General features: G+C 34.5%; 1 protein-coding gene across 14 annotated transcripts in view; it reads left to right on the top strand.

Moving 5' to 3' along the window:
- TCF12 (transcription factor 12) overlaps positions 1-26718 on the top strand; it is a 390121-nt gene that overhangs the window by 323227 nt on the left and 40176 nt on the right. For 12 of the 14 annotated variants that reach the window (XM_082733805.1, XM_082733797.1, XM_082733804.1 and 9 more), the window contains 4 exons: positions 18214-18319; positions 19339-19478; positions 19747-19891; positions 20210-20274. In XM_082733805.1, the coding sequence (XP_082589931.1) occupies positions 18214-18319; positions 19339-19478; positions 19747-19891; positions 20210-20274 (456 nt within the window). Of the gene's footprint in view, positions 1-6533; positions 6695-18213; positions 18320-19338; positions 19479-19746; positions 19892-20209; positions 20275-26718 lie in introns of those variants that run through there. The other 2 variants (XM_082733801.1, XM_082733802.1) reach the window with 2 other exon arrangements.

The raw sequence follows: 26718 nt of genomic DNA, 5'->3' as shown, positions 1-26718 counted from the left end.
CAGGATGATTTGGTGGACTCTAGATATTTAATTAATTATAGATATATAGTATTTAAAAATTACTGCCACAGACAAGAATTTTTACTGAAACTAAAATCATAGATTGGGGCCAGATATAGTTTCATGTATAAATTACTTAAAGCTTTAGGTTGCAGATTCTTGAAATGACTATGGACTAAAATGCAGGTGTTACTTTTGGTCTCTTTAAAAATAAGACTTAGTACCCTGTTGCTGTTCCATTTCTCATAAATTGAAAGGATCTAGTGCTTTCCAACTCAGAAGAAAAAAACTATAGAAGAAACAAAAAGAGTTGTGTGGCACTTTCTCTAAGTGAGAGCTAACTTAACCCAAGACCACATTGTTTACCTTTTACAGATGATTTTAAATAATAGCTTTGTTTGCTTACAGTTTTGTTGTTGGGTTGCCTAATAAGTCGATAGTGAAAGACTTTGTCTTGAAAACTCTTCAGAAGTGCTGGTTCACTGAGGAATTTGAAAACCTGGGTGTCATCCTCCTCATTGTTTTTACATGCACACACACCATTAGGCAGCCCTGTGATTATAGAGCCATCTGCAGGAAAGTTATCAAGTTGCAGCATAGTTAATGATTCTCTTACCATGTTATTTCAAGTGGCAAATGAGAAGTGACAAACTGCAATTCATGTGGGGAAAGAAATGGAGAGTCAAGAGATGTAGGAATTACTAGGGAGGGGGGACCCCCTCCTTTAATTTTTCAAAGAAAACTGCTTTGTCATGGTGAGTTTGTGATCAAAAGAAACATACAATTTGCTTCAGGTTTTATATATTCTCAGTAATTACAGTTCTATCTCATTTGAAGGGTGTCTAATGATAGCCTTTGAGAGGCTTTGTATGATCTGTCAGCTCTTTTCGTATTGATATCAGGAGGATACTATTTATTTACCCCAAAATGAGATTTATTTGATTTCTCCTCCAGGAGTTAGGGTTGTTTTATACACATTCTCATTGTATTCATATGGTTGTCAAAGAGGAACTAAACAAGTGTTCTTTTGCCCTATAAATGCAGTTTATATAGCTGGTTCTTACCACTGGCTATATAGATCGTTGGTTTCTGTTTTGTTAATCATTAAGGATCTGTAAAACTCAAGTTAGACTTGAGATATTTGTAAAGAAGCAATAAGAAATCTGATGTTCTGTGTCTGAGACAGGTAATATGATTTGTGAACTTCAGCATTGTTTTTACTCTGGTCTGAGAAGTGTATATTTATATGTGTGTTGATGCTCCTCAGATCCAGTCAATATAAAAATAAACTGTATCAGTATTCAGACCAGCCTTCAATATCATACACTAAGTCTGATTATTATTTGGTTTGGCTAAGATTTAGGTACTCAAAATTAAGGCATAATTGGAACAGTTTTTTCAGAGTATCACCTAAGGAAATAACACTCAATATAGTCTTTGATTTTAAAGATTTCATACAGTGGAAAACAGTATTTGGAGGCCTCTTTACTGATTGAATGGTATCAGCAAAATTAGAATGACACTGTTGTATTGGAAGATGCCTTACATGATTTAACATCAGTAGCATTATTATCCTTAAATAATAAGCCTTGAATGTTAATCATTTCGTTTGAGAGAGATGCATTACCTTTTAAGATTATTTATTTATTTATTTATTCATTCATTTATTTGTTTGTTTGTTTATTTATTTATTTATTAGAGAGAGCACAAGCAGAGGGAGAGGGAGAAGCAGGTTCCCCACTAAGTAGGGAGCCCGATGTGGGGCTTGATCCTAGGACCCCGTGATCATGACCTGAGCCAAATGCACACACTTAACCAACCAAGCAAGCCACCCAGGTGCACTGAGAGAGAGAGATGCATTATTTTGCTAGAGTTTTATATGCTGGTTTTCTCCTTTGCAAAAGTAAATTTTCTAAATTGTGAAGTTTTTAGAAAAAGACCAGAAGCAACCTCCTGAACACTTAGGAATGACTTTAGTAACAAAGCACCATAAACTAGAAAAATCTACAATACAGTGTTCACATATAAAGCTTGGTATTGTGGTATCTGATTTTGTTAGCCAGCCTAACTAAAGTACTACACATTGGGGCACCTGGGTGGCTCAGTGGGTTAAGCCTCTGCCTTCGGCTTAGGTCATGGTCCCAGGTCTTGGGATCAAGTCCCGCATCGGGCTCTCTGCTCAGCAGAGAGCCTGCTTCCCCCTCTCTCTCTGCCTGCCTCGCTGCCTACTTGTGATCTTTGTCAAATAAATAAATAAAATCTTTAAAATAAATAAATAAATAAAATACTACACATTTAGGAGATGACATTCATTCACAAGTCATCTCTCTATAACCTAAATCAGGATGAGGAGGCATTAGGGAAAGGCCTTTTGCTTTGAATCTGCTTACTCAGAGATTCTATCACTTATTATCCCTCTTAAACCTATCCTCACCCCACCTCCCTTGCATCCGTTAATTTATTCATTATTTACTGAGTTTCATGGTTAAGAAAACACAGAGCTCATTTGTAGAATTATTCACATGTGAACTTTGTTTGGCTTCATCACTCTGAAAGTCGTATTTTCCAGGAATTGATTCACTTAGAAATGATGTTGAAACTTTTCATGAAGAATCTTCTAACGCGTTTTAGATTCACTTTTCTAGCCAGATCTTCTGGCCTCTTGGAACAACAGAATGTTGCCTCCTTGTTTTAGAAAAATGTACAATAAGATTAACCATTAATTGGTTTTATTAACTAATTAATTCAAGATGTATAATTCAGTTAAAATTTTCTTTTGAAAACTTTTTAGAATTTTAGATCACTCTGAAATATTCTTGCTTAAGAATAGTTTACAAGACAGGTATGAGAGTTAATAGTGATCCAAATAGGGATAAAGAAGAGATAAGAAAATAGATTCAAATAAAATATTGCATTGGTAATTCCATGAAATTTTGCGTAGTTCTCCAGGGAAGATATGTCTGTTTCCCAACCAACAGAAAAATAAGAAGGAAGAAGGAAATTTTGCATGGAGGCTTGGAATTAAACAGAAGCTGCCAGAAAGTCCCTATCTAATAGACTTTTTGAAAACACCGTTTCCTAAATCTTAAGTAAAGAAGTAAAATTGCTTAGGCAAAGTACATTATAGCTTTGTCTTACCTAGTTTAGGTCTGTGCTTGACAGCTGCTGGAATGACAGTAAATATCACATCCTAAACCAATTGAAGGAAGGGGAACTGTATTTGAAAATCGGTGAAATGCAGTAGTCCTCAAACCAGTATCATCAGTTTGTTAATAAAAGATGTATGTCCAAGTCACAGTTTTTCCAGGGTTTTGTGATATTTTCATTAGTCATGTCCCTCATGTGTATAGTAATGCCCATTTCGTTATAAAATTTGTTGATAAGTTTAGATTGTTAGACGAGGTAGCATGAATATTATGTCAGATCACATCATCTTAGAATAACACATAAGTGATTACATAGAATTGTTAGTGGAAACAATTCAGGATAAAAAGTGCAGGACAGTTCAGAGCTCCTGTGCAGACTGCACGTCTGTCTGAAATCAGGTTTAAAAAGTGGCCCTGTCTCCAGCTGACTCGTTTTGTCATACTGAGTCACAGGATTAACCCTTGACATGTTCCTTTAAAAAAAAAAAAAAGGCAAAGATTAAACAACTGCATTCACTAGAGCAGCACTTGATCCATGTATATGCCTTTTTTTTCCTGTAATATGATTCTTCTTAAGAAGAAAAATTGTGCTGCAGCTGTTGCATAGATTAAATTAGAATTTTTTCAAAAAATATTTTTGAGGAAGAGAAAAAAGACATCATGAAAGATCATTTGTAATTGTGATAAAGAAAATGACAGTCTATGTCAACCACTTGTTTTTTCAGGGTAAGGCCAACTTCAAAAAAATATTTGGGGATAACAAAAGACCTTGCCATAACACACAAGTAGACTCTGGGAACATTTTATTTAGATTACCACCGCTTTCTTGATGATTTACTATGTTTGAAAAATTAGTTTAATATCATAAATATGTAGATCTATCTAAGTTTCTGCTTCTACCTTCAATTTCAGCAGTAGTGTATACCAAGTGAATATGTTGTGTACTGGGGAAGAGGAAGGTGTCTTAAATACACATGTATGGATTTTGTATCTCTGCTTTTGAAAGTAGGAATGAAAAGGAGAAGCAAGAGCTTTTAATTGCTTAACTCTGTTTAGAAACTATTGTGTTTCACATTCAGATTTCAGCTTTAATAGCAAACTTCTCCAGTTGCTTAATAAATTACTTTAGAACAGTAAAAGATTATAGTGTCTGACTTTACTCTGAACTTTTTTTTTGCATATTATTTATTCATTTCAGAGTACCATATAGTTGTCTCTAAAATAAAGAACTGTTGATGAAATACTAAAAATTTCATCTGCTTTAATAGCAAAAATTGTATAGTTGGGTTTACTTTATATTGTTTATCGGACAATAGTGCTCTTTTCTGGCAAGCCCTAGAGAAATGAGCTTTACTGTAAGTGGATTTTGTTGTTGTTGTTGTTGTTACCAATGTATAAAAGTTGTCTCAAGTTGGAGCATGATTGTAGGAAGAAAATGTTCAAGTATTATCAGTGCTTGTGGCTTCCTTCTTTTCCCATTCCTCCTCAATTTCTGTTCAAAAGTGAATTTTTAAATTTTTTGTTATTAAGAGAAAAAGGAAATTTTATTTTAGATGATTGATTTCCCTTCCTTTTTTTTTTTTTTTTTTTTTTTTAAGACTAGCTGTTCTGTCAGAGAACGACTATATCTATGAAAGAGTAAAATTTACTTGAATGGTTTTAAGGCTTGGCATTGTTAATTGTAAATCAAAGCTTTTTACACAGTTCTCTAAGGATTGAAATGGGTCTTTGTGGTCTCTCAGGAGGGGAGGAAGTTACAAACCACTCTGCAGACTGGCATTTTAATAGTCTGCTGTACAGTGATGTTCTTTTGCAGCTGCTGCTTAGTCTTTTCTGTATCTGGAGAATGTGGGGAGGTTTTATTGTTACTCCGATACCATCAGCTTTTAAACATTGTGAAGTTAGCTGGCCTCATTGTCTGATTTGGTTTTATTACTATAATTTAATCAGTATGTTTCATAAGAATGAGTTGAGTTTTTTATTTTTTGCCCTCTTATTGAATGTTTCTGGAATATTTTTTAGAAGACCTCTGCTTCATGAAAGGTGCCTTTAAAAAAAGGTGATGTGCCCCTTTTTGCAGCTTGTTAGTTCTCCTCTGATTAGCAAAGTTTTGTTAGAAGCTACAAGGCGCGAGGAGGAAAGAGAGGAATACAAAGAGGTTTTGATGGGGAGGAAAGAGAGAAATGTTTTTATTTTGTTTCTCTGGGTTAGAATCCAACAAATGCAAAGACAAATTGAAAAATTTTTAAATAACAAAGTAATATGTGGGAAAAATATGTATTTGCAGACAGTGCCTAAAACCTTTTGACTTAAAAGAATAATAAAATGTTGAAGTCGGTGAGACATTTATTCCTACATCTTATTTTTCCTTTTTGAGAAATCTGATCATTAACATAAAATATAAATATAAAAAATATTGTTTAAGAGCAGTAATAAGAAAGAAAGATATCTAAGAAACCTTTTTTGGTTTATCGGCTGTAGTACACATCTTAACTGTTATACATACCAGCCTTTCATACTTTTATATAAGGGAAAACAAAACTACTACTATTTATAAGGGATAATAAAACTACTGTATTTAACTACTAAATTGCTTTTACATATTAAATGGTCTAGAAGATTGTAGTCCATTATAAACTTTAAATTGGTGTTGTGAATGAAAAATTTAAGGACATCTATAACTGAAAATCTGTACTAATAGGTTTGTTTTTAAAAACATTTATTTTCAAGATAAATTTTTTAAGTTTTTATAATGAACTTTTTCATGAAATGTGCTCCATTTAACATTTTTTTCAATATGATATTTGTAACTTAAAAAAAAAAATCATGATTTGTTCTAGCTAGTTAAGGGGTACTTACGTGACGGGTCTGCTTTCTCCCGGAAGTGATTTTGTACAAGGCTTAACTGTCTAGATCCTTCTTGTTACACATGATTCAGTGTTTCCAATTCCTGATAGCTTGATCATGTGTATATCAAAGTTGGAAGCAACTTTAGACCAGGCCAGATGGTAATGTTGCTAGAGGTGTAGCAAGCTGGGTTTTCCTGCCACCTGTACTCTAATTAAAACTAAAAACAGATTAAGAGATGTCAGTTTGCCTTTCTTTGAGAGAGAGGTATATATATCATATATATGACCAAATTAACAATTTGGGATATTTATTTCTAGGACACTATATCTCTTTTCATTATTTAGCATTCCTAAGTGACTGGTATTTTTTTTTTAAATACCCAAATTTTGTCTTACTGGTATCCTCCACGAATGCAAGGACTTGATAGAAATTGAAAGAGGTTACTTACAGCATAAACCCTCCCTCTCTGCTCTGTGAGTTGGTTCAGTCCTATTTTGCATAAGTTCCTTTTGAGTAGATCCATGTGTGGATGCATAGTGCTGAAGACTTAACTCTGTTTGGCTGTGTGGATGTATGTCTTGGAGAGAAGCTGTGTGCATTAGCTGCAAACTAACCTTTTCAAAATCAACATGTATTGTGCTTATCCTGTCCCTGGAATGGGCAGCAATTCTTTGATGTATTACTACAATGGGAAAACGGTAAGTCTTTTTCTTTGTTCATATAGCTTCTAACTGGCTTGTTTAATGGAAAACAGTGTAGATTAATTGCTTTTTACTAAAACCTGTGAGGTTTTATCATTTTCTGCAATACATTTAAACTGTGTATTTCTTTGTAAGTAGTGTCAGTGAAGTTGCCTTCGACACTGTTACTAAATAGTTGTTGGCTTTTATTTTTAAAATAGGATAGAAAATAAACCTGAATTTGTGAGTTACTATTTTTAATGCCTGATGTCTTTACTAGCAATGAGCTTGAAAGTACTTATTTTTCAATGTTTTTTTAATACTGTAAACATATAATCTATATATAAAACACATACACTCACAGAAAGAGAGGATTGCTTGATGCTTTGTAGATAGAAAGGAAAGATGAAAGTCATCTTGGATATTCATAAAAATAACAAGTATGAAGCTCTGGGAATGATTAGGGAAGCAGTCAGCTAGTGAGGGCCGTATTTCCTGTTTGGAGTTTCAGGTCCAGAGCCTGACTTTACTGGGATACCATCTGTTTCCAATCAAAGCAGAATTTTGACCCTGTACAGATTCATAAAATAAATCACTGTTTTTCAAAGAATGCATTTAAACATTTTCCAGAGAATGTATTTCTGGTCAATTTATAGCACATGGTTAGATGTTTTAAAATAATACCTTTCTGTGTTGCTAAGCAAGACTTTTCTATTCTTCAGTCACTTAGTATTATTCAGAATGTTTCTGCAAAAGAATCTTTAAGTCAGAGGATTTTATATATTCTAAAAGTGAACTTCACTGGAAGATCAGCAGTTATTTTTATAAGATCATTGATCAACATAGTAAAAATGTTGTTCTAGTGAATTACAATCTTGGGTTTATGTCAGAAATTCAGTATTTTCCTCCTTAGTCTTTGTAAAAAAAAATTTTCCCTCGGGTGTCTTATTAAATATATGTATGACTTTGGTGATTTTGTTGTTTTTGTTTGGGAGTAAAGGCATTTTTAATGTTAATGTTTGAAGTTATAAAGAAAATACAATCACATTTTCCTAAAATAGGTGTAAAATCAGATATATTTGTTCCTTCCCTTTTACCAGTTGAAAATCTTTTCCAGTAGCATGTGGTTCTAACCAGGGTACATGAGAACTAATGAAAGCACTTTTTCATTCTTTGACTGCTTTGGGAAGGCCTCTTTGGACTCTGTTAGCAATTGGTTGTTAACTTTAGGGTAAGCTTTTCTAATAGATGATAATCAAGCCAAAATATTGGAAACCCATTAAAAACTATATGCATATAAGCATAGCTTTGGAAAATGTGAGCAGTAGCTCTAGAATGTAAGTGAAATTACTTCATCTCTGTATAGCTTCCTTGCTAACTGTCTTTAAAGTGTGAAAATTTTTTTATGTCCAATTCTGAGTAAAATAGACATTTTGAAGATTGTGTGTGTATGTGTCTGTGAGTTCAGTAAAATTAATTATACAGGACCTCTGAAGCAGAGAGCCTGTAACTCAAATTGAGTTTAGATTTTATTCTTTCAAGAGCACAGAACATTCTATTACAACATTTCTCTTTGTTCTACATTGGGTTGGGGGCAGGGGACAGCTTTGATTGTATTAAGTATTTCCAGACTTACGGTAGATGACATAGCTAGTATGATAGAGAAGTGTAGCCTGAAAATTGATAGCCTGTGCCTGATTTAGGTCAAAGGTGACTTTTATGTTCTTGAAAAATGCACAAAGAGCTGATATATTGCTTAGTTCTCTGTATCATAAGGCCCTAGTCATAATGTATTTTCTTATATATATTTTACTTTTACCACCTCTAGTTTCTTTTATTCTCTTATTAACTCTTCAATAAGAAAATGATGTAGTATGTAATTACATTATCCAAAAACTATGTGAATGCCTCATTTTCCTATATATATAGGGGAATGTCTACATATCATGGTAAAAACTGACACTTTAACTTAGAATTTCCGGTCTCTAAGTGAAATATACTTCCTTACTTCAGTTATGGAATACTTATATAATCTTCATAGTGAACAAGTTAAATTTAAGCTCACTCTTTAATCCTACCTTACATTTTATTTTAGATGATAGGGCAGATTAATAGTTTGAAATACTAACAAGTTCCCATTGATTTCATTTTTAAAATCCCATTGTGGGTATTAGGGAGCAAGAAATCCTAAGTGGTCCTGGTCTTAAAGTACTTTCTCTTTTTTTCCAGTTTTTATTTTTAAGTTTTCAAGTTGGTTTCATGCATTTAAGGGTGGTTGAGGTACTTTAACAGTAAGACTGAATAGTCTCTAGCAAAAAAAAAAAAAAAAAAAAACAGATTAATGAGAGAATAGGCTTTCCATATTTTATTAATTAAGATTTTCTGATAGCAGTATATTGTTTGAAATATAAAGGCTTGAGCATCTATATGCAGAAAAGCCAAGATGTTAACCCTATTTTTCCCACTATTCATAAAGAAAGGGGTTAATGATCTGTATCGTATGTAGCCTTTGTGTACTTGTATTCTATAACATACTATAAAATATTAATATGTGTTTATCATAAACAGGAAACTGAAAACCATTTGGAATATCAATTTTTTGAGATTTAAAAAATAGCAAGGAAAAATGAGTTTCTGAGCTCTTATGTATAAAGAACTTGGCCTGCATTCAGTTTTCTCATTGATATGACTAAATTGTGTCCTTTATGCAGAAAGGTAGAAAGTCTTAGAGGTAAAGGAAGTAAAGTTTTGGGAGGAAACTGTTTTCTTCATCTTGAGGATTCTGGAGTTTTGGCCTGCCTTTGATCTGATCAGCCTCCATTTTCTAGGCCTTGAAATGAAGAGATTCTACAGAGTGTTCCAGGTATAAAAACTGTAGCAAGTACAGACATGATGCTCTTTTAATTGTATGAGGAGATTATTTTAATCTTATGAGAGACAACACAGAAATCCAAGTTTTGAAACTCAAGCTTAGAAATACATTTTTAATATTGAGCTTCTTTGGATGAAATCTGGGAAAGAAGAGACAGGAACTAAAATGATTATAAGGGCTACTCTGTGTCAGGAGCTACACTGAGGGCTTTATGTTGACCTCATTTAACTCACAACTACTCTGTCATTTAGTTGTTACTGTCATTCTTTTATAAATAAAGAAAATGAGGTTCAGGGAAGTTAAGTGATTTGCTCAAGCCTCAGCCAGTTAGTAAGTGCTGAGGTCAGAATTGAACCCAGATCTGTCTCCCAAGAGCAGGTTTTCCTAAGGGCAAGTTAACTAGCCTTCATAGCAAAGGGCCAGACTTCATTTATCCTTACTATAATTTGTATCAAAATATACTACACTGGAAAGAAAATGTAACAGGAAAACACAAGGCCATTCTTATAAATACTAAATGTATTTTGCATATGTAATAAGACTAATAGTTTTATGAATGCAAATTGATGTGGTCAGTCAAGCAGATATTTATTACTTTCTGTTTAAGATGAAGAGCTTTAAACTAGGTTTGTTTAAAAACTCAGGAAATCAGACTAGCAGTGGTCTCCTCTTTTAATAGAACTCATCGTACTGAAAATTGGTTTAACCATGGTTTTGGCACCTGTCTGCCCATGTAGTTTGTATTTTCATAAGAATTAAGAGTAGGAAGCAGCTAAAATTTCGTTGTAAATACATCTAAGCCTTGTGTTGCAAATAAACACTCTCACTTAATAAAGCACAGAAACCAGCGTGAAAGTATATAGAGCTACATTTCAGTTCCATTGGGGATTTATTGTTAATTAACATGAGAGAGGAAAGTACAACTGAATTAATTCAAGTTTCCAGCTTGTCTCTAGGCCCAGTAGAGTTAAACCTAACATTTGTATGATGAGGAAAACAAGAATTAATTTAAGAATTCTATAAAGATGCAATGCTAACGACATAGAAGGACAAGGACTTTAACTTAAACCTACTTTGATTTTTCTCCTCTTTATCAAACTACCTGAGATTATATTCCAGACATAAGTCCAAGAATTTATTCCCCTTTAATTTGTGGACACAAATACCAAAGAGTTAAAACTATAGCTGTTGCCAGCAGAGTATCTCATCACTGGTCAGCTTTATTAATATTTTAGAAAGAAACTTATATCCCTTTCATGAATGTTCATGAATGTGGAAGAAAGAGATCAGGTTCTGTATTGTTGGATCTAAATTTTTTTTTAAATGTAGGCAGCTAAGGAGTGACATTCATTGGTTTGTTTACTATATTATCCTAGAACACAAGTTTCAAAATCAGTCCCTTAAAAATTCCATAGTTTATCTCTCGGGAAAAACTGTGGTCATTATGACAATGATAGCAATTATAAAAGGAGCAGGTGAAAAATGCCCAGTGATGCTAAAGATTAATACAAATGTGCTTGACCTCCTAAGACATTTTTCTCACAATTGAAAACCAGTTATATCTAACTATGCTTGTTAGACAGCAGAACTAGTAATTTATTTTAAGCTGCTTTGTACTGAAAACTAGAATTTTGTTTTCTTATTGTTAGGAAATTTTACTTTATTTCATCCCTAAACATGTCTCTGAGAATTCTTGGGAAAAGACATTGATACTTTTATTTAGGAAAATAAAAACATGCATTTTTTTATCCCTTTTACTAAAATGCCAGTTGTGTTTTTAGCAGGCTACTTAGGTAAAACAAATCCTTGATAGAGATGGCTTGTACGTCCTTGAATTAGTCCTTGTACTTCAGACATTCTGTGTCATGATGCCTTTGGTTTTGATTCTTACTGAAACTGTCTAAACATTTTCCCTCTTAGGCTTGGAATTACCATAAAAACTCCAGGAGTAGATTGGACTTTCTGGCAAAGTGGCAAAAGTTCTATTTTTATGTAATAATAAAATACTAAAAACATTGAAATATTAAATGTTATCTAAATATTCTTAGATATTAGAAAATTCTTAAATTAGACTGTTTAATAGATTTGTTTAAAAATGTTAATGTCTTCCTTTGGGGTTATATTTCTTTTAATTTTGATTAGAGAAGGAATAAGGAAATTGGGAAGACCTAAATTTCAGAAACTTCAAAAATTTGCCATTTAGGTTAAAGATGCTTTGTATTTGAATTTATACTTTGGATCAGTATTTATATGTAAATTAGTAGAATAAATTAGTAGTATAATGATAATAAATTAGTAGTATAATGGACCCAAAATGATGAGAAAAATCAATAGGGAATTGTTTTTAGGAAATTTCTTAAACTTCTTCTAACACCTACCTAGCACCCTGCCTGAATCAGTATAATTCTTAAAGCCAAAAATTTTTTTTTTAAGATTTTATTTATTTATTTGACAGACAGGGATCACAAGTAGGCAGAGACACAGGCAGAGAGGAGGAAGCAGGCCCCCTGCCAAGCAGAGAGCCTATGTGGGTCTCGATCCCAGGACCCTGAGATCATGACCCGAGCCGAAGGCAGAGGATTAACCCACTGAGCCACCCAGGCACCCCAAGCCAAATTTTTATTTATTCTTTTAAACAGCCTCTTTTTACAAAAATTTGGAAATAGAAACTGTTGTTTGTATTATTGTGTGAGGAACTTGAATAGGTTAATCAGCAGTAACTAAAAAATAAATTCTTATAGTAATTACCTAGTTTTTCTTAATTTTTAAGTGTTGATCTTTAAACATGCATATCTTAAAAATTATTGGCCCGGAGGTTTAATTACATTTTTTAAAAAGATGGGCTTTGACTTAGGTTGTGGTTTTCTTTTTCCCAATGATCTAGACTTTTTTTTCCAGGATTTTAGATACTCAGGTATGTCTTGTGATATTCGTATTGTTTAATACAAAATATAGTTATATAAAAATAAGGTAAATTAAGTGGATGTTCTTGTATATAATATTATACTTTTATTTTGAAATTATGATGGTAGGGTAAACTAGCCAAATGTTTTGTTCTGTTATTTTGGTAAGTTGATAAAGACTGTACTGAAGGTGATTTGTCTTATTATTTTAGACTTTTCACATATTGGATGCCGATGTTAGCATGTATTGAAGTATTTAATGATACTTACTAGAATTTAAAGAAAACTGCTATTCAAATCATCTTGACAATAGGGCTAATAGAAGCCTAAACATAATGAAATTCTGATAGAGATTACTGTATTAGAGCATGTTCAGAAAAATGGATAAGCTCCTCCATCTTTCTTTTTTCCAAATCAGTTGACGATGTTCCTAAATTGTTTGACAGTTTAGGCTGATTTTGGTTTTCATAGGCTTTGGAGCTTACAAGAGTCCAAGAATATTTCTTTAAAAATAATTTATATAATTCTAAACCGAGTAAGGAAAAATGATCTAAACCTATGTTGTTCAATATAGTAACCACTAGTCACATATGACTATTTTATTAAAGTAAAATTAAAAATTCAGTTCCTCAGCTGTACTATTCATATTTCAAGTGTTCAGTAGTCACATGTAACCAGTGGCGACTCTGTTGTATAGAACAGATGTGGAACATATTCATCATCACAGAAACCTCTATTGGATAGTGTTCATCTAAAGCATTCCTCTCATTTTCTGTGGAAGGGTATCTTAATTAAGATTTATAGCTATTCTCACATACTAAGGAAAATTCCCAACTCATCTCCTCATCATTTGGGACATTTAAAAATATCAGCCACCACACAAGCTATGGATCTATTTTTAAAGGCATGGGGAGTGACATTGTCTTTTAACCCATCACTGGATGTGACAAGATTTAAAAAAACAAACAAAATGAAAAAGGAAAACCTGTCTTTTTAGCAAAAGCTACTATTTCTTTGCATCTTTTCTCAAAAACTATCAGAAAATCGTTATGGCTCCCTGCCTGACAGGGATGTTTCCAGTATTAATCACAGGAAGGATGCACTAAAATCAAGAACACAGTGCACAGTTCCAGCCTTCGAGCTAAACAGAGAATGATCTGCCCTGAATTTGGAGTTATCCATATGACTAAACTGAATCATCCAAGCAAGTAAAAAGGCATGTTTTTATTAACTTGACTGCCAGTTGGTTGAATGAGCTAAAACATCCCAAGGATAATTGTGTAACCACTGTAAAGAGTGATTATAAATATTCATCCCTGAAATGCTCTGTCACTCTTAAAAAGTAAGTTTGGGTAGGATGAGATGAGGACATTAAAGATACTGATGTGGATTTGTTCTGTTCAGCTAGACTTAACAGGGAGGTATCTTAGATTTTCACTTATATTCACTCAAATTGAAATAAATGGTATAGTTCTGTTCACCAGAAACTCGGAATTTCTCTCATCACAATTCCTAGAGGATAAAGTGTAAGTGGGAGTAAAGAGGATAAAGTGGTAACAGTTGTGAGCCTGACATTCTGAAATGGAAGTTAGAATTCTAAAGAAAATTTCTAAATATCAACCACATTCTAATGGATATCTTAAATTACTTAATTGTACCTTTTTCTAAGATTTTATTTTTTTAATTAAATGAATTAAGTTAGTCTCTAGACCCAAGGTGGGGCTCAAACTCACAACCCGAAGACCAAGAGTCACTTCACACACTGTACCAGCTGCAAGATGCCCCTCTATTTCTCTTTTATTTTTTAAGATTTTATTTATTAATTTGACAGAGAGAAATCACAAGTAGACGGAGAGGCAGCCAGAGAGAGAGAGAGAGAGAGAGGGAAGCAGGCTCCCTGCTGAGCAGAGAGCCTGATGCGGGACTCGATCCCAGGCCCCTGAGATCATGACCTGAGCCGAAGGCAGCAGCTTAACCCACTGAACCACCCAGGCGCCCCTCTATTTCTCTTTTAAATAGTTTGATTCCTGGTAGATTTTAATCATCTTAAAGCATATGTAAGCATATATATTCCTTTCTCTTAATTTTAAGATTGTTTGTTGTGATACAAAATCATACTTAAGATGTAAACGTATGATTAGATCATTAACTAGGAAAAAAACTGGCATCTATGTGCAGGTGATCAGATGACATAAGCAGTCTGGTTTTAATTTGTGGCCAGTACTGATTGTAACTAAAAGAGACTTGCTCTTTTTGTGGAATTGGCTGACTATTTCCCTACATCTGGAGTTAATAAAGTCTTTGAGACCACATCAGTTGCGCTTTGCCGCAGGAACTCTTTGATCTGAAAAATTGAGACTGGCACAACTGCTGCTTCATAACATTGCATCTATGTTTTTGCAAGCTATGGTTAAGATACACCAAAAGTAAAGTTATTTGGACAGTGTTAGAAATGCTGTTAGGTGGGCCTCTTTGAGAATAACGTTTTTCAAAACATTTTTATTATGATTAAAAACTTTGAACATATGTTAGTAAATAAATGATAAACTTTTAATAGCTTAGAGTTTTCACCATTTTCATTTATAAGGTCTATCTTTTAAGAGTCTGTTTATTCTTTTTCAGAGTCTGTTTATAAAGACTAACATTAAAAAACTTTACATCTAAAATGAGCCCTGTTTTTTTCCATACAGCTTAAAATTTTTACATAGGAATAGGATAGTCTCTTCTGCTCTGGCGGTTTATCTTGGTTTCCTTGTTTTCCATGACAGCAGTCATTAACCATTATCTGATCAGCATATTCTCCTTTATTTAACTCTGATTTGTAAATCAGTACAGTCAGGTTTATCCTTTACTTGCTTTTATAATTGCAAACATTTCGAATTTTCTAAAGTGTAAGTATATCATGTGGAATACAGTGAATTGAATGGGAATAGGATATGTAAATACAAACTGACAAATTATGCATGTAAATTGACAAATTATGTAGATTTTTTTGTATGTAAGATGACACAACTCACATCTCAACTAGAGATGACAATGAGATGACAATCTCAACTGGAGATTTTTTTCCATAAGTTGGAGGCTTACATACTGTTTCAGTCTATAACCTAGATAGGATTAGAGAATTTTGTATTTCATACTTTGAGATCAGTGATGGTATATACAGTAAAGAAGCATTTGTGACAAAAAGCATATGTTCTGTTTTCTTCAAAATTTTATCTCATTTGTATTTTCTTACTGGGTCTTTGGATTTACTTTATTCTTCATTGTAGTTTCAGCCTAGTTTGGAAAAATCTTTGTATAAAGGAGACAAAGGACATCTGGCTGTGGCTAAGTTTAGACACTGAAACTTGATTAAAAGAAAAAAGTGCAAAATGCCTTTCCTGAAAACTTTTCCTGCCCGTCAGTCTATATAATACATTCCAAACACATTTGTATATACCCATTTATTTCATTCTTATGAAATAGCACTAAACTAGAAAAATACATTTAATATGTGTAATGGGAAAGAAAAGATATTTTATCTGCCATATTCCTTTATCTGCGATCTTTCTAGGTAGTTCTTGGGAATCCATCTTGTCTCAAACTACTCAGGTACCACAGGTGTGGGGGATGTTATAGGAAACTAACCTAAATGCCGGTTCACTGAAAAGAAACACCTGTGCTAGTATGAAGCTGACTAGCAAAAAATGTAAAAATAGACTTTTTAATCTTTTATTTAGCATGAGTTGTATTTATAAGTAGGATTATGCGGACAAAAAACTGTAAGAAACACCATTCAAGAGCTGAACAAGGGCAATATTTTGTAGAATAACAGCTTCTGCAAGAATGACAGAAATGATTGAGATACTGTTTGCTAATGCTTGGTGCTTACTGTGCTGAGCATTGTATATGTTATCTCATCCGATTTTTCCATCAACCCCCTGATGCAAGTACTGTTAGCACCATCTTAGCAATGAGGAAATTGAGTCTTGGAAGCTTGGGTAATTTGTCAAGAATCTCCATAGTTAGTTAATGCCTCAGAGGAAGAATAAATGAATATAAATAATAGTTCATGTAAAATAAAATTTTGGCTCGCATTTTAATCTCAGTGTGTATGCTTTCTCAACTTTTTTATTAGTGCATAGGCATGCTTAGGAGAAAATACCAGACTATGTGGAAGGACATAAAGTAAATGTCTTCCTTCCGAATTCAAAGTCCAGAGGTGCAACTATGCACTAAGTTTCTTATGTATAATTACAGAAATTTTCTATGCTTATGATTTTTTACACATGCTCCCATAACTTTAACAAGGTAACTACTTTCTTCCACTTAAGTGAATATTTAGGATGTGTATTTTAGAGTGACATTTATTAGATGTACCCTTATCTAACTAAACAAAAGAAACCGGTTTCCTACACTGTTCACAATAGGACACCTCTCCATTCTTTTGGCTCTTGGTTTACTTTTGCTTTTAGAGAATGTGCATTACCTTAATTGTTGTTTGTTTTCCTTCTTGATTTTAGTAATCATCATGAGAATGGCCTTATCATGCTTTGATTATTAAGGTTATTTAGATGCCCATTTAGTTTTGTAGGGAAGTGGCAATGATGGCCATTTGCCAATTCAAAATGTTCATAGTTTGCTTATCTGAAGCAAAGGTTACCAAAGGAAATTAATACTTCTCTGACAAATTGAGTTTTCTTTCTTTCTTTCTTTCTTTCTTTTTTTTTTTTTTTGAAGATTTTATATATTTTAGAGAGAGAGCTTGCATTCACATGAGTAGGGATAGGGAGAGAGCAAGGAGAGAGAGAATCTCAAGCAAACTTTGCACTGATTGCAAAGCTGGTGCTGGGCTTAGTCCCATGATCCTGAGATCATGACCTGAGTGAAACCAGGAGTCAGACCTTCAACTGACTGAGCCACCCAGGCACCCCTAAATAAGATTTTTCTTAAAGCTATGCCAGACTTAAAAGTTTACTTGAAATTAAAATCCCTCAGCAGAATTTTGTTTTAATTTTGCTAATCCTACTAAGTTAAGCAAGTTTCTGAAAACTTGCCGTGTGCCTTTTGTGGTTATCCTTTAATAATAACAAAGTATAGTAACCTTTAATCTAACTCATTTTAACTTTGATAAAACTTGAAACAGTGAAAAGAATGAATTTTATGAACCCAAAATTTATTTCATCCTGTATTCAAAAGACACTTGTTTCCACCACCACATTTTGCATCATGAGCTTATATAGATTTTGGGGGTTTTTTCTTTTTTTTTTTTTAAGATTTTATTTATTTAACAGACAGAGATTACAAGTAGGCAGAGAGGCAGTCAGAGAGAGGAGGAAGCAGGCTCCCTGCTGAGCAGAGTGCCCATTGTGGGGCTCGATTCCAGGACCCTGGGATCATGACCTGAGCCAAAGGCAGAGGCTTTAACCCACTGAGCCACCCAGGAGCCCTAGATTTTTGTTTTGTAAGCAAAGTAAACCTTTATGACTTTATTCAACCACTTGGTGTAATTATCACAAAAATGCATTATGGAGATATTTGGAGTAGTATTTTTCTCTAGTAATCAGCTAAAAACAAATATGTAGATTGTAACCAAGTTAGGTTATATTATATATAATGGATTTAGTTTCTTTGGTTTCTTTGGATTTGTGGCAGTCCTTTATAGATATTAGGTCTTTTTAGGTCCTTTATGAAGCTTTATGAAATACAACACTCATTTTTCATAAGTGATAAATATGATTGTCATTTACATTTTAATTAAATTTTCTGTTTGATTTAAGGTATATGCACCATCCCCAAATTCAGATGATTTCAACCGTGAATCTCCTAGTTATCCATCTCCCAAGCCACCAACCAGTATGTTTGCTAGCACTTTCTTTATGCAAGGTAAGTACTGCCAAATAGTTGTCAATCCTACAGCAGTTATCTGTTGTATATTAGCTAATATTTAAGATTGTTAGGAAAGAGAATACCTACAAAGGAGTTCAGTTGTTATTTATCTAGGTATTTTTGGCTTAAGTAAATCAAAATTTAGGTTTAAAATTTCTAAAGATGTTTTTGCTGATAGCACTGTAGTTGGACTATCCACTAAACCATTGGAGTGTCGCATCTAGTATTGGTCAAATTTATAAAGGACTTCAGTTAAGAAAAATGAGTAGAGCTACTCTTTCTCATTTTAGAATTTAAACGAATGAAAGATATTAACGATTCTAGTTTCTTATTTAAATTACAGACGCTTAGCACCCCTACAATGATCAATATAAAGAATGAATATCAAAGAACAAAATAAGACTTGTTAAGAGAAAAAAGTATTGCATTTCCTTTAATTCATTCTAGCAAATCATTTTTATTTGTTCTCTTGCGGTTTTGGACTATGGGAAGCATATACTATGGGAGCAGTAAATCACTGCTCATCTTTACACTGATGAGTGAAGTCATTGCTAACACATTTCATTTGAAGGCTGTCTATAATATAGTTATTATCAATTACGTATGTTTACTCTTAGAGAAACTTCTTTATTCCACAGTTTCAGAATGTCTGATATAATGTACATTGCTTATTACAAAGAATTTTTTGTATATTGATGATTATACCATTTAACCAAAATTAAATACAACCCATCCCCAAATTTGAGATTTTTATTATCTTCTTTGATATGAATTTAAATCTTCCAAGGATTTCTATAACAACATGCCTACTACAGTTTAGATTAGTTTTTTTCCCCCTCTAACTATAAAGCTTTGTTCCCTCTTTTTAAATAGTAATTGATGGAAGAAAACTAGATAGAAGACTGGGTTGGAAAGGGTTGGGGAAAGGTATCTGGAGGATATCCTTTTGAGGTCTTACAACATCATCAAAATAAATTTTAGCTAAGGAAAATTTTTTATTTCTCTTTTCATCTTAGATGGGACCCACAATTCTTCTGACCTTTGGAGTTCATCAAATGGGATGAGCCAGCCTGGTTTTGGTGGAATTCTGGGGACCTCCACTTCCCACATGTCTCAATCCAGTAGTTACGGCAGCCTTCATTCACATGACCGCTTGGTAGGCTATAACACATGACTAGGGTGCAAAAACACCCTGTCCTCACTTGACTTTCTCTTTGGATTATAAGTGTAAGATTTGATTCTTCCAAAACTAGTGACATTTGAAATACTTCTAGGCTCACTGCATTTAGCATGCCTTTTGAAAAGTAAATGACAATAGTAGAACAAATGTTCTTTTTGACTTGTTATAGTAGTTGTCCAGTTATATGTGCATATTATTTAAAAAATGTATTTAATAGATCATGTCTCTTTCCCCATTTCTCTAGAGCTATCCTCCGCACTCCGTTTCACCAACAGACATAAACACGAGTCTCCCACCGATGTCTAGCTTCCATCGTGGCAGTACTAGCAGTTCGCCTTATGTTGCTGCCTCACATACTCCTCCCATCAATGGATCAGATAGCATTCTAGGTGAGCTTTTTGGGGGTTGGCAGAACTCCCTAAAAACCTACTTTGGGGATTTTCAGTGAACCCCCCATCCTTCAATATATTTTTTAGTATTGGGTTTTAAAATGAAAGGAAGGAAAACTTTTTAATTTTCGTTAATGTAGAAGCTGATACCGAACCCATCTTTAACTTATTAAGCGTAACACATACACAATATTTGCTGCAATGGGTGAGATAATGGTAGAGAACACCCTTGAAATCATGGCAGAATGTTTAAAAAAAAAAAAAAAGGCATCCCTGCCTGTTAAAATTCTTTATTTGTTTTCTACCTGAAATATTCAGGAACCAGAGGGACGGCTGCTGGAAGCTCACAGACAGGTGATGCACTTGGAAAGGCTTTGGCATCTGTGAGTATTGATTTTACCTATTCTGCTGAATGAGCTTTACACTGCTAAACGCAGTGGTACTATTTTGTGGACAGTACATGTCATAGTTAGAGGGTGTAGTTACAAAACAATCAACTTCATATCTCCATTAGAACTATTCTCAGTATGTATTAATTCTTGCTGCCCTTAAAATAACTCAGGAGAACACCTTCCCACCCCATTCTCACAAGATCTGTCCTTCTAATTTCTGTTTAAAAATGTCTTTGATTTGATGGAATAGACAGAAAGAAGAGAAATTTGGGAGTTTTTAGATCTAAAGCCAAAATTACTGAGATTAATTGTTAAATTTATTTATTAGTTTTAAATACATACTTAGTTGCCCACTTAACGTAAGTCAGATGGAACCAAGAAAGACAATTCAGTTATTCTTCTGGCCCACAGAATAAAGTGCATTCATAAGAAATTTTTCTTAGGCAGAAAGTATTTTACGTATTTTTTAAAAGGAAAAATAATTATCTAAACTGATTCATTCAAGAAATAGGAGTCTTCCCCAAAAAAGCCAGATTTATTGAAGAACTCATGCAAACATGAGTAAAACTGATTTGAAGGAATCCCATAGTATTTTCTTGAGCAGCTAATTTATATCACCTCAGGATATTAATGACAAAGCAATGATTGTTTTAGTAGCTGATCCTTAAAACATTAAAAATGAAATCCCTTCTTTCAGAATTCTTTTGGGAGAGCATTTACCAGTAATTCACAAAGACTCCAAATCTAATTGTTTAAAAGAGGCACTTCTGCTTTGTACTGTCTGAATTTTCTCCTTAGGCTTTTTCTTTTCTTTTCCCTTTGAGTGGTATGCCTCTCAGAATTCCCACAGAGTTGTCTTACATTTTCTATGAAGTACAGTTAACTCTATCAGACACATTTAGGGCTGTTCCTGAGGAACGCAGATCACTTATAGAGGAAGCACCCATTGAACATTTAAGGAGATAAACCTCTTTGTATAAAGTTTCTGTAAATAAACCTTCTTCTGCATCCCAGTACAAGTTTCTTGAGAAATAAAAGTGAAGGCAAATTCATCTACCACATAGTGGAACACCCCACAAAAAAATAGAGCTCAGTAAATGTTTGTTGAATACAGTCTTGCATCATATGACAAAAATAGCAAAGATAAGAACAAAGCCCACAAAAATATCAGCTATAATTTGAATGTTTAGTAGGTACTGGGTATTATACTAAGCATTTATGTGCTTTGTTTTATTTAATCCTCAAGAAAACCCTGTAAGGTTGGCATTATTATCCTCACATTACAGATGAGGAACTAAAGTTTCAAAGGTTAAGTAACTTCAGCTCAGAAAGATTAAGTAGTTTGTCCTAGGGATCACCAAGCTAGGAAGGGTAAAGCCCACATATATTAGGTAAGAACCTGGATCCAACTATCTTCGCTACTCTTTCTCCAGGAAGAGAATTGCTACAGTGACTGCGGTTTCACAGGATGTTGAGGATTAAAAGAATGATCCTACTTGTTCTGGACTTACTCCCACCTGATAAAAACTACCTGCTTAGAAATAAAATTATTCTCTAATATTAAATCTGAGTGCCTCCCAGGAATTTGATTGGCTTGCCATATTTTCTGTTGATTCTGAAAGAATCCAGTAGCAGATATTTCACATGCAGGAGGACAAAGAATGTTGAAAAAGTACAGACTGCATTTTGGGAGCTTTTTTTCTCAAAGGTCTTCTGTTGATTTTACGCAAGGAAACTTCTATAAAGGAACCTTGGCAGATAGGCAGGCAAGAATTTGTGATGTTCTTGGTGGTTGTCCTTCAAGCTCTCTTTCAGTTACCCTTTCTTGTAGTTGACTGTTTTCCCGTTTATGACCAGCATACTAGCGAAACCAGTTGGCATTAGGGGAAAAAAAATCCAAATTCTCCATGAGTGGAAGCCAGGGAAGAATGTTTAATCTAGTTAGTGGGTGGGCTTTGGTTGTCATGGAAACTCAGCTCTGTCATCCTATGTTGTTACTAGGCAGGAGCAGCCAGGTCATTCCATAAATCATTTCTGTCATAGCTGACGGTGATGCATTCCATCTGCTCCATCACTGCATGCCGTAGTGTACACACTTGAAATCCCTTCCTTCAACCCATCTGCTGCCCCCTCCCCGCAAACACCTCCCCAAAACACATTCTTTCTCTAACTTGCATTACAGACTCACATTCACTTTAGTGCTCACAGAATGTACTGAAAAACAAAAACATTACATGGGGAGTAGGAAGGATTAGAAGAGATGAGGAGAAGGAATTTTCTGAGGATTACATTTGAGAGTCTAACATGCATATCAGAGTTTTATGTTAGGTATTACAGATCTTTGGAAATGGTGAGCATGGTATTTTGAAATTTTAAGTTCTTTAGAATATGACATTTTTAATATAGCATCTAGTTTTAGATGGAGAAAACACTATGCTATTGTCATTAGAAGTTATTTCTAGCTCCCCAGTCGTCTGATACATGTCTTAGAAGGTCTTTCATGTGTGAAACATCACAGGGTACAACCTTTGTTCTTTAGTTTAGGTATTAAAGAGCACACAGAATACTGTGATTAAACATGTAAGGCCAGATAATGCATTTGCAAAGGTTCCTTTATTTTAGGTTTAAGCCGGGATAATTGTGGTCTTAATCTCAGGATAGCTAGAAAGAGAATTGTACATGAAAGTATTTACACAAAGTTCCCAAAGCCCTGTGGATTATGCATTAGTTTAGATAATAAACTAGTGTAGATAGAAGGAAAGGAAAATCTGGGTATTCGTGCCATTTCTAATGTGTTTCCCTGAACATTTGCCAGACAATAACCCTTTAAGATTGTGCCCATGGAGAGTTATATAGAGGAAGAAACATCTGGTTTATTTCAATGCCTAATACCATATCAAAACACTTGGTCTTTAATTTAGAGGAGATCAAACAAGAGGACTGTTTAACTTTGTTGATTATATCAGACTTCTTTGTGATAATTTATGTTTTGATTTCTACCTCCAAGCAAAGGAGGGAGAGAGAGAGAGAGAGAGTGTGTGTGTGTGTGTGTGTGTGTGTGTGTGTGTGCGCGCGCGCGTGTTTTAATCTGGATAGTTAAATGGTCAGTAGTCTCTAACAAAAGAAAAGAAAATTCAGGGAAGTTGACGTTTAAAAGTAATTCATGAAATAAGTTTCTTTGTTCCTTAGACTCAATAACATTAGCATAATAAAGATTAACTGAAATGTGCACTGTAGTGTTTAAAAAATTGGGCTCACAGTTCCAAGGTTGGGCTTGGGAGCCCTTCATTGTTTCTTTTTTGTCTGAGGCCCTTTTCATTAGCTTCTGGCTTATTGGCACCCTGCTGATTGGAATGGACCATGACTGATAGGAGGAGGAGCCTCATTTGTTGCAGTAAAATGAGGCATATTACCGTTTAAGCCTGGCAGAAGGTATTGGGAGTTATTCATCATTGGTCATTTAACAGTATGAGGACCATGGACTGCATGCAGAATGAGTTCTTACTTTGTGTTTATGCTTTACATTCTAAATCACTCCCATCCCCATTTTTTAAGTGACTGACTTTTTTCTTTTTTCTTTTTTTTTTTTTTCTTTGAAACGTCAGTGTAGGCGTTCCTTAAGGTCAGAAAGTACAAGAAGTAATGAAATCCTGTTTTAGAATGCTCTTTGTCAAATAAAGTCTAATTTTAGGATTTCTTAAAGTAACAACAATTTCTGTAGAATAAGTTTAATTTGTATGTGGTTTAGTGATAGAGTACACATACAGAGGTGAAGTTTAATGAAATGATCTGTGATCTAAAAAGCTGTATTACCCTGTTTTTTTAAGGTTGTTTTGCTTCTCCTCTTCCCACATCCCCATTCTTTTAAAGATTTTATTGTCAGAAAGAGTGCACAAGTGGGGGTTAGGGGGTAGAAGCAGGCAGAGGGAGAAGTAGGCTTCCACTGAACAAGGAACCTGATTTGGGACTTGATCATGTCCTGAGCTGAAGGAAGATGATGCTTAACTGACTTAGCCACCCAGACATCCCTCACATACCCATTCTTTTTTTTTTTTTTTTTTTTTTTTTGAAGATTTTATTTATTTACTTGATGGAGAGAAACACAGTGATGAGAGAGGGAACAGAAGCAGGGGAGTGGGAGAGGGAGCAGCAAGCTTCCTGCTGAGTAGGCAGCCCCATGCAGGGCTCATCCCAGGACCCCAGAATCATGACCTGAGCTGAAGGCAGCAGTTTTAATGACTGAGCCACCCAGGCGCCCCAATACCCATTCTTTCTATGAAAATAGAAGGGGCAAGAAAAAGTCCTGTAATTTGTCAGGCTCTCTGTCAGTTCAGGAAAGATATTAATAACAATTCTGCCTGCCATCACTTTAATTTAGGGCAAAAGAGAACTAGACAGTATGATGGGTGAATGGAGGAAAATGCCTTTTATTATACAAACGGAGAAACTGTTTTTGAAAAAACACCAAAATTATATATTTTTATACTTGATACATTTTATATTTGATACATGTTTTTACAGTGATTTTTTTAAAGTTCTCGTTCAATTTTCTTGATAGTCTATACTCATGCCTGCCTACGAGTGTCATATGGACAGCTTAATACATGAACACTAATTGTCAAAAATATTCGTGGAACCTCACCATACCATTTTTCTCAAAGCTTATACCATAAAACTGCTTTGTAAGTGAATTCACCTTTATGGGATCTCTTAACCTCCTTTGGTATTTCTGTTACTGAACCCCATTGCGTAAATACTAAGAAATACACATTTACTGAGTCTTGCCTTTTATCAAAAAGTACCTGTAGCAGATTTCAAGTACAGTTTAGTTACTCCAGGTTTTTTTTTTTTTTTTTTAATAAACTGTTCAACACCTACTTGTATAAGACAGTGATAGGCAATGATTGATTCAATGTAGAACATTATAAGGTCTCTGCCTTCAAAGAGTTTACAATCAAGGAGAGAAGATAGGACAGGTATATAAAAAATGATCGTGTAGAACATACTGTGAAGTAAAAGACCCAAGAACAGTGTAATTATTCTAAGAGTATAAAGGAGGTGAAGATGAGTGTAAATGGGGAGGTGACATTTGAGCTGTTGTATCATGTGGTATAGAATTCCATCAGGGAGCCGCGCCTGGGTGGCTCAGTGGGTTAAGCCTCTGCTTTCTGCTCAGGTCATGATCCCAGGGCCCTGGGATTGAGCCCCACATTGGACTCTCTGCTCAGCAGGGAGCCTGCTTCCTCCCTCTCTCTGCCTGCCTCTCTGCCTAATTGTGATCTCTCTCTCTATCAAATAAATAAAATCTTAAAAAAAAAAAAAAAGAATTCCATCAGGAAGAAATTTTTTATTTTTTTTTTTTTTTAAATATTTTTATTTATTTATTTGTCAGAGAGAGAGGGAGAGCAAGCACAGGCGGACAGAATGGCAGACAGAGGCAGAGGGAGAAGCAGGCTCCCTGCCAAGCAAGGAGCCCAATGTGGGACTCAATCCCAGGATGCTGGGATCATGACCTGAGCCGAAGGCAGCGGCTCAACCCAATGAGCCACCCGGGCGTCCCAGAAATTTTTTAAAAAATAGGAATTTTGAAAGGACAAACTATGTTCAGGAAATGAAAAAAAAATACATCTTTTGTTTAGATTACGGGGTACATAATGTTTATAATTAGGTTATAAGGTAGAAAGATATTTTGTGTCCAGATTATGGAAGACATCAAATGTCATTCTCTTCTATTTAGTAGGCAACAGGAAGTACTTCGTGGGATTTGACTGTTAAGAACTGGTTGGGGACCGTAGCTCAGACAATTATATATGGGGTAAAAGGAGCAGGGAATAACTAGAAATATAAAGGCTTAAATGATCCATTCATAAGTTCTACTAAAGGTTTAAAGTAGTGTCAGAGCGGTGAGAAAGAATTGTTCCTATTCCAGAAACACAGAGAACTGCAGGTATTAGAGTCTGTGGTGGGAAGCCTAGAGGGGGGGTAGTAGGGGCGGGGGGAGAGAGTGGATTTAGTAACCATGAGAATGCTGGGACTGAAGTAGAGGAAACAGAGGAGTAGATATGAGAAGGACAGGAAGCTTGGGGCAGTGATGCAAAGTTTGGCTTCGCATATTGAGCTTGAGGTGAAGCCATATGTCCAGTTGGAGAGGTCCAGCAACCAGTATGCACATAGAAATGTCAACTTAGTAGTCATTCATAGAGCTGTCATAGTTGATACTTTCAGAAATGATATTACTAAGGGATAAAACACAGGTAGATAGAAAAGAAAACTAAGACTAGAGCTCTGAGGGAAACCTACATTAAAAAACTGGAAGGGTGAAAGAGAAATGGAGCCTAAGTATTATATCCAGTGATTTAAAAGAAATACTCAAACAGTAACTTCTCACAAGGATAATTATCATTCTTTCAACAAGTATATATTTACCATCACTGT

Source organism: Mustela nivalis (assembly GCF_964662115.1).
Source record: "Mustela nivalis genome assembly, chromosome: 6".
Classification (NCBI taxonomy): domain Eukaryota; kingdom Metazoa; phylum Chordata; class Mammalia; order Carnivora; family Mustelidae; genus Mustela; species Mustela nivalis.
This window is presented reverse-complemented; position numbering and strand designations above follow the sequence as displayed.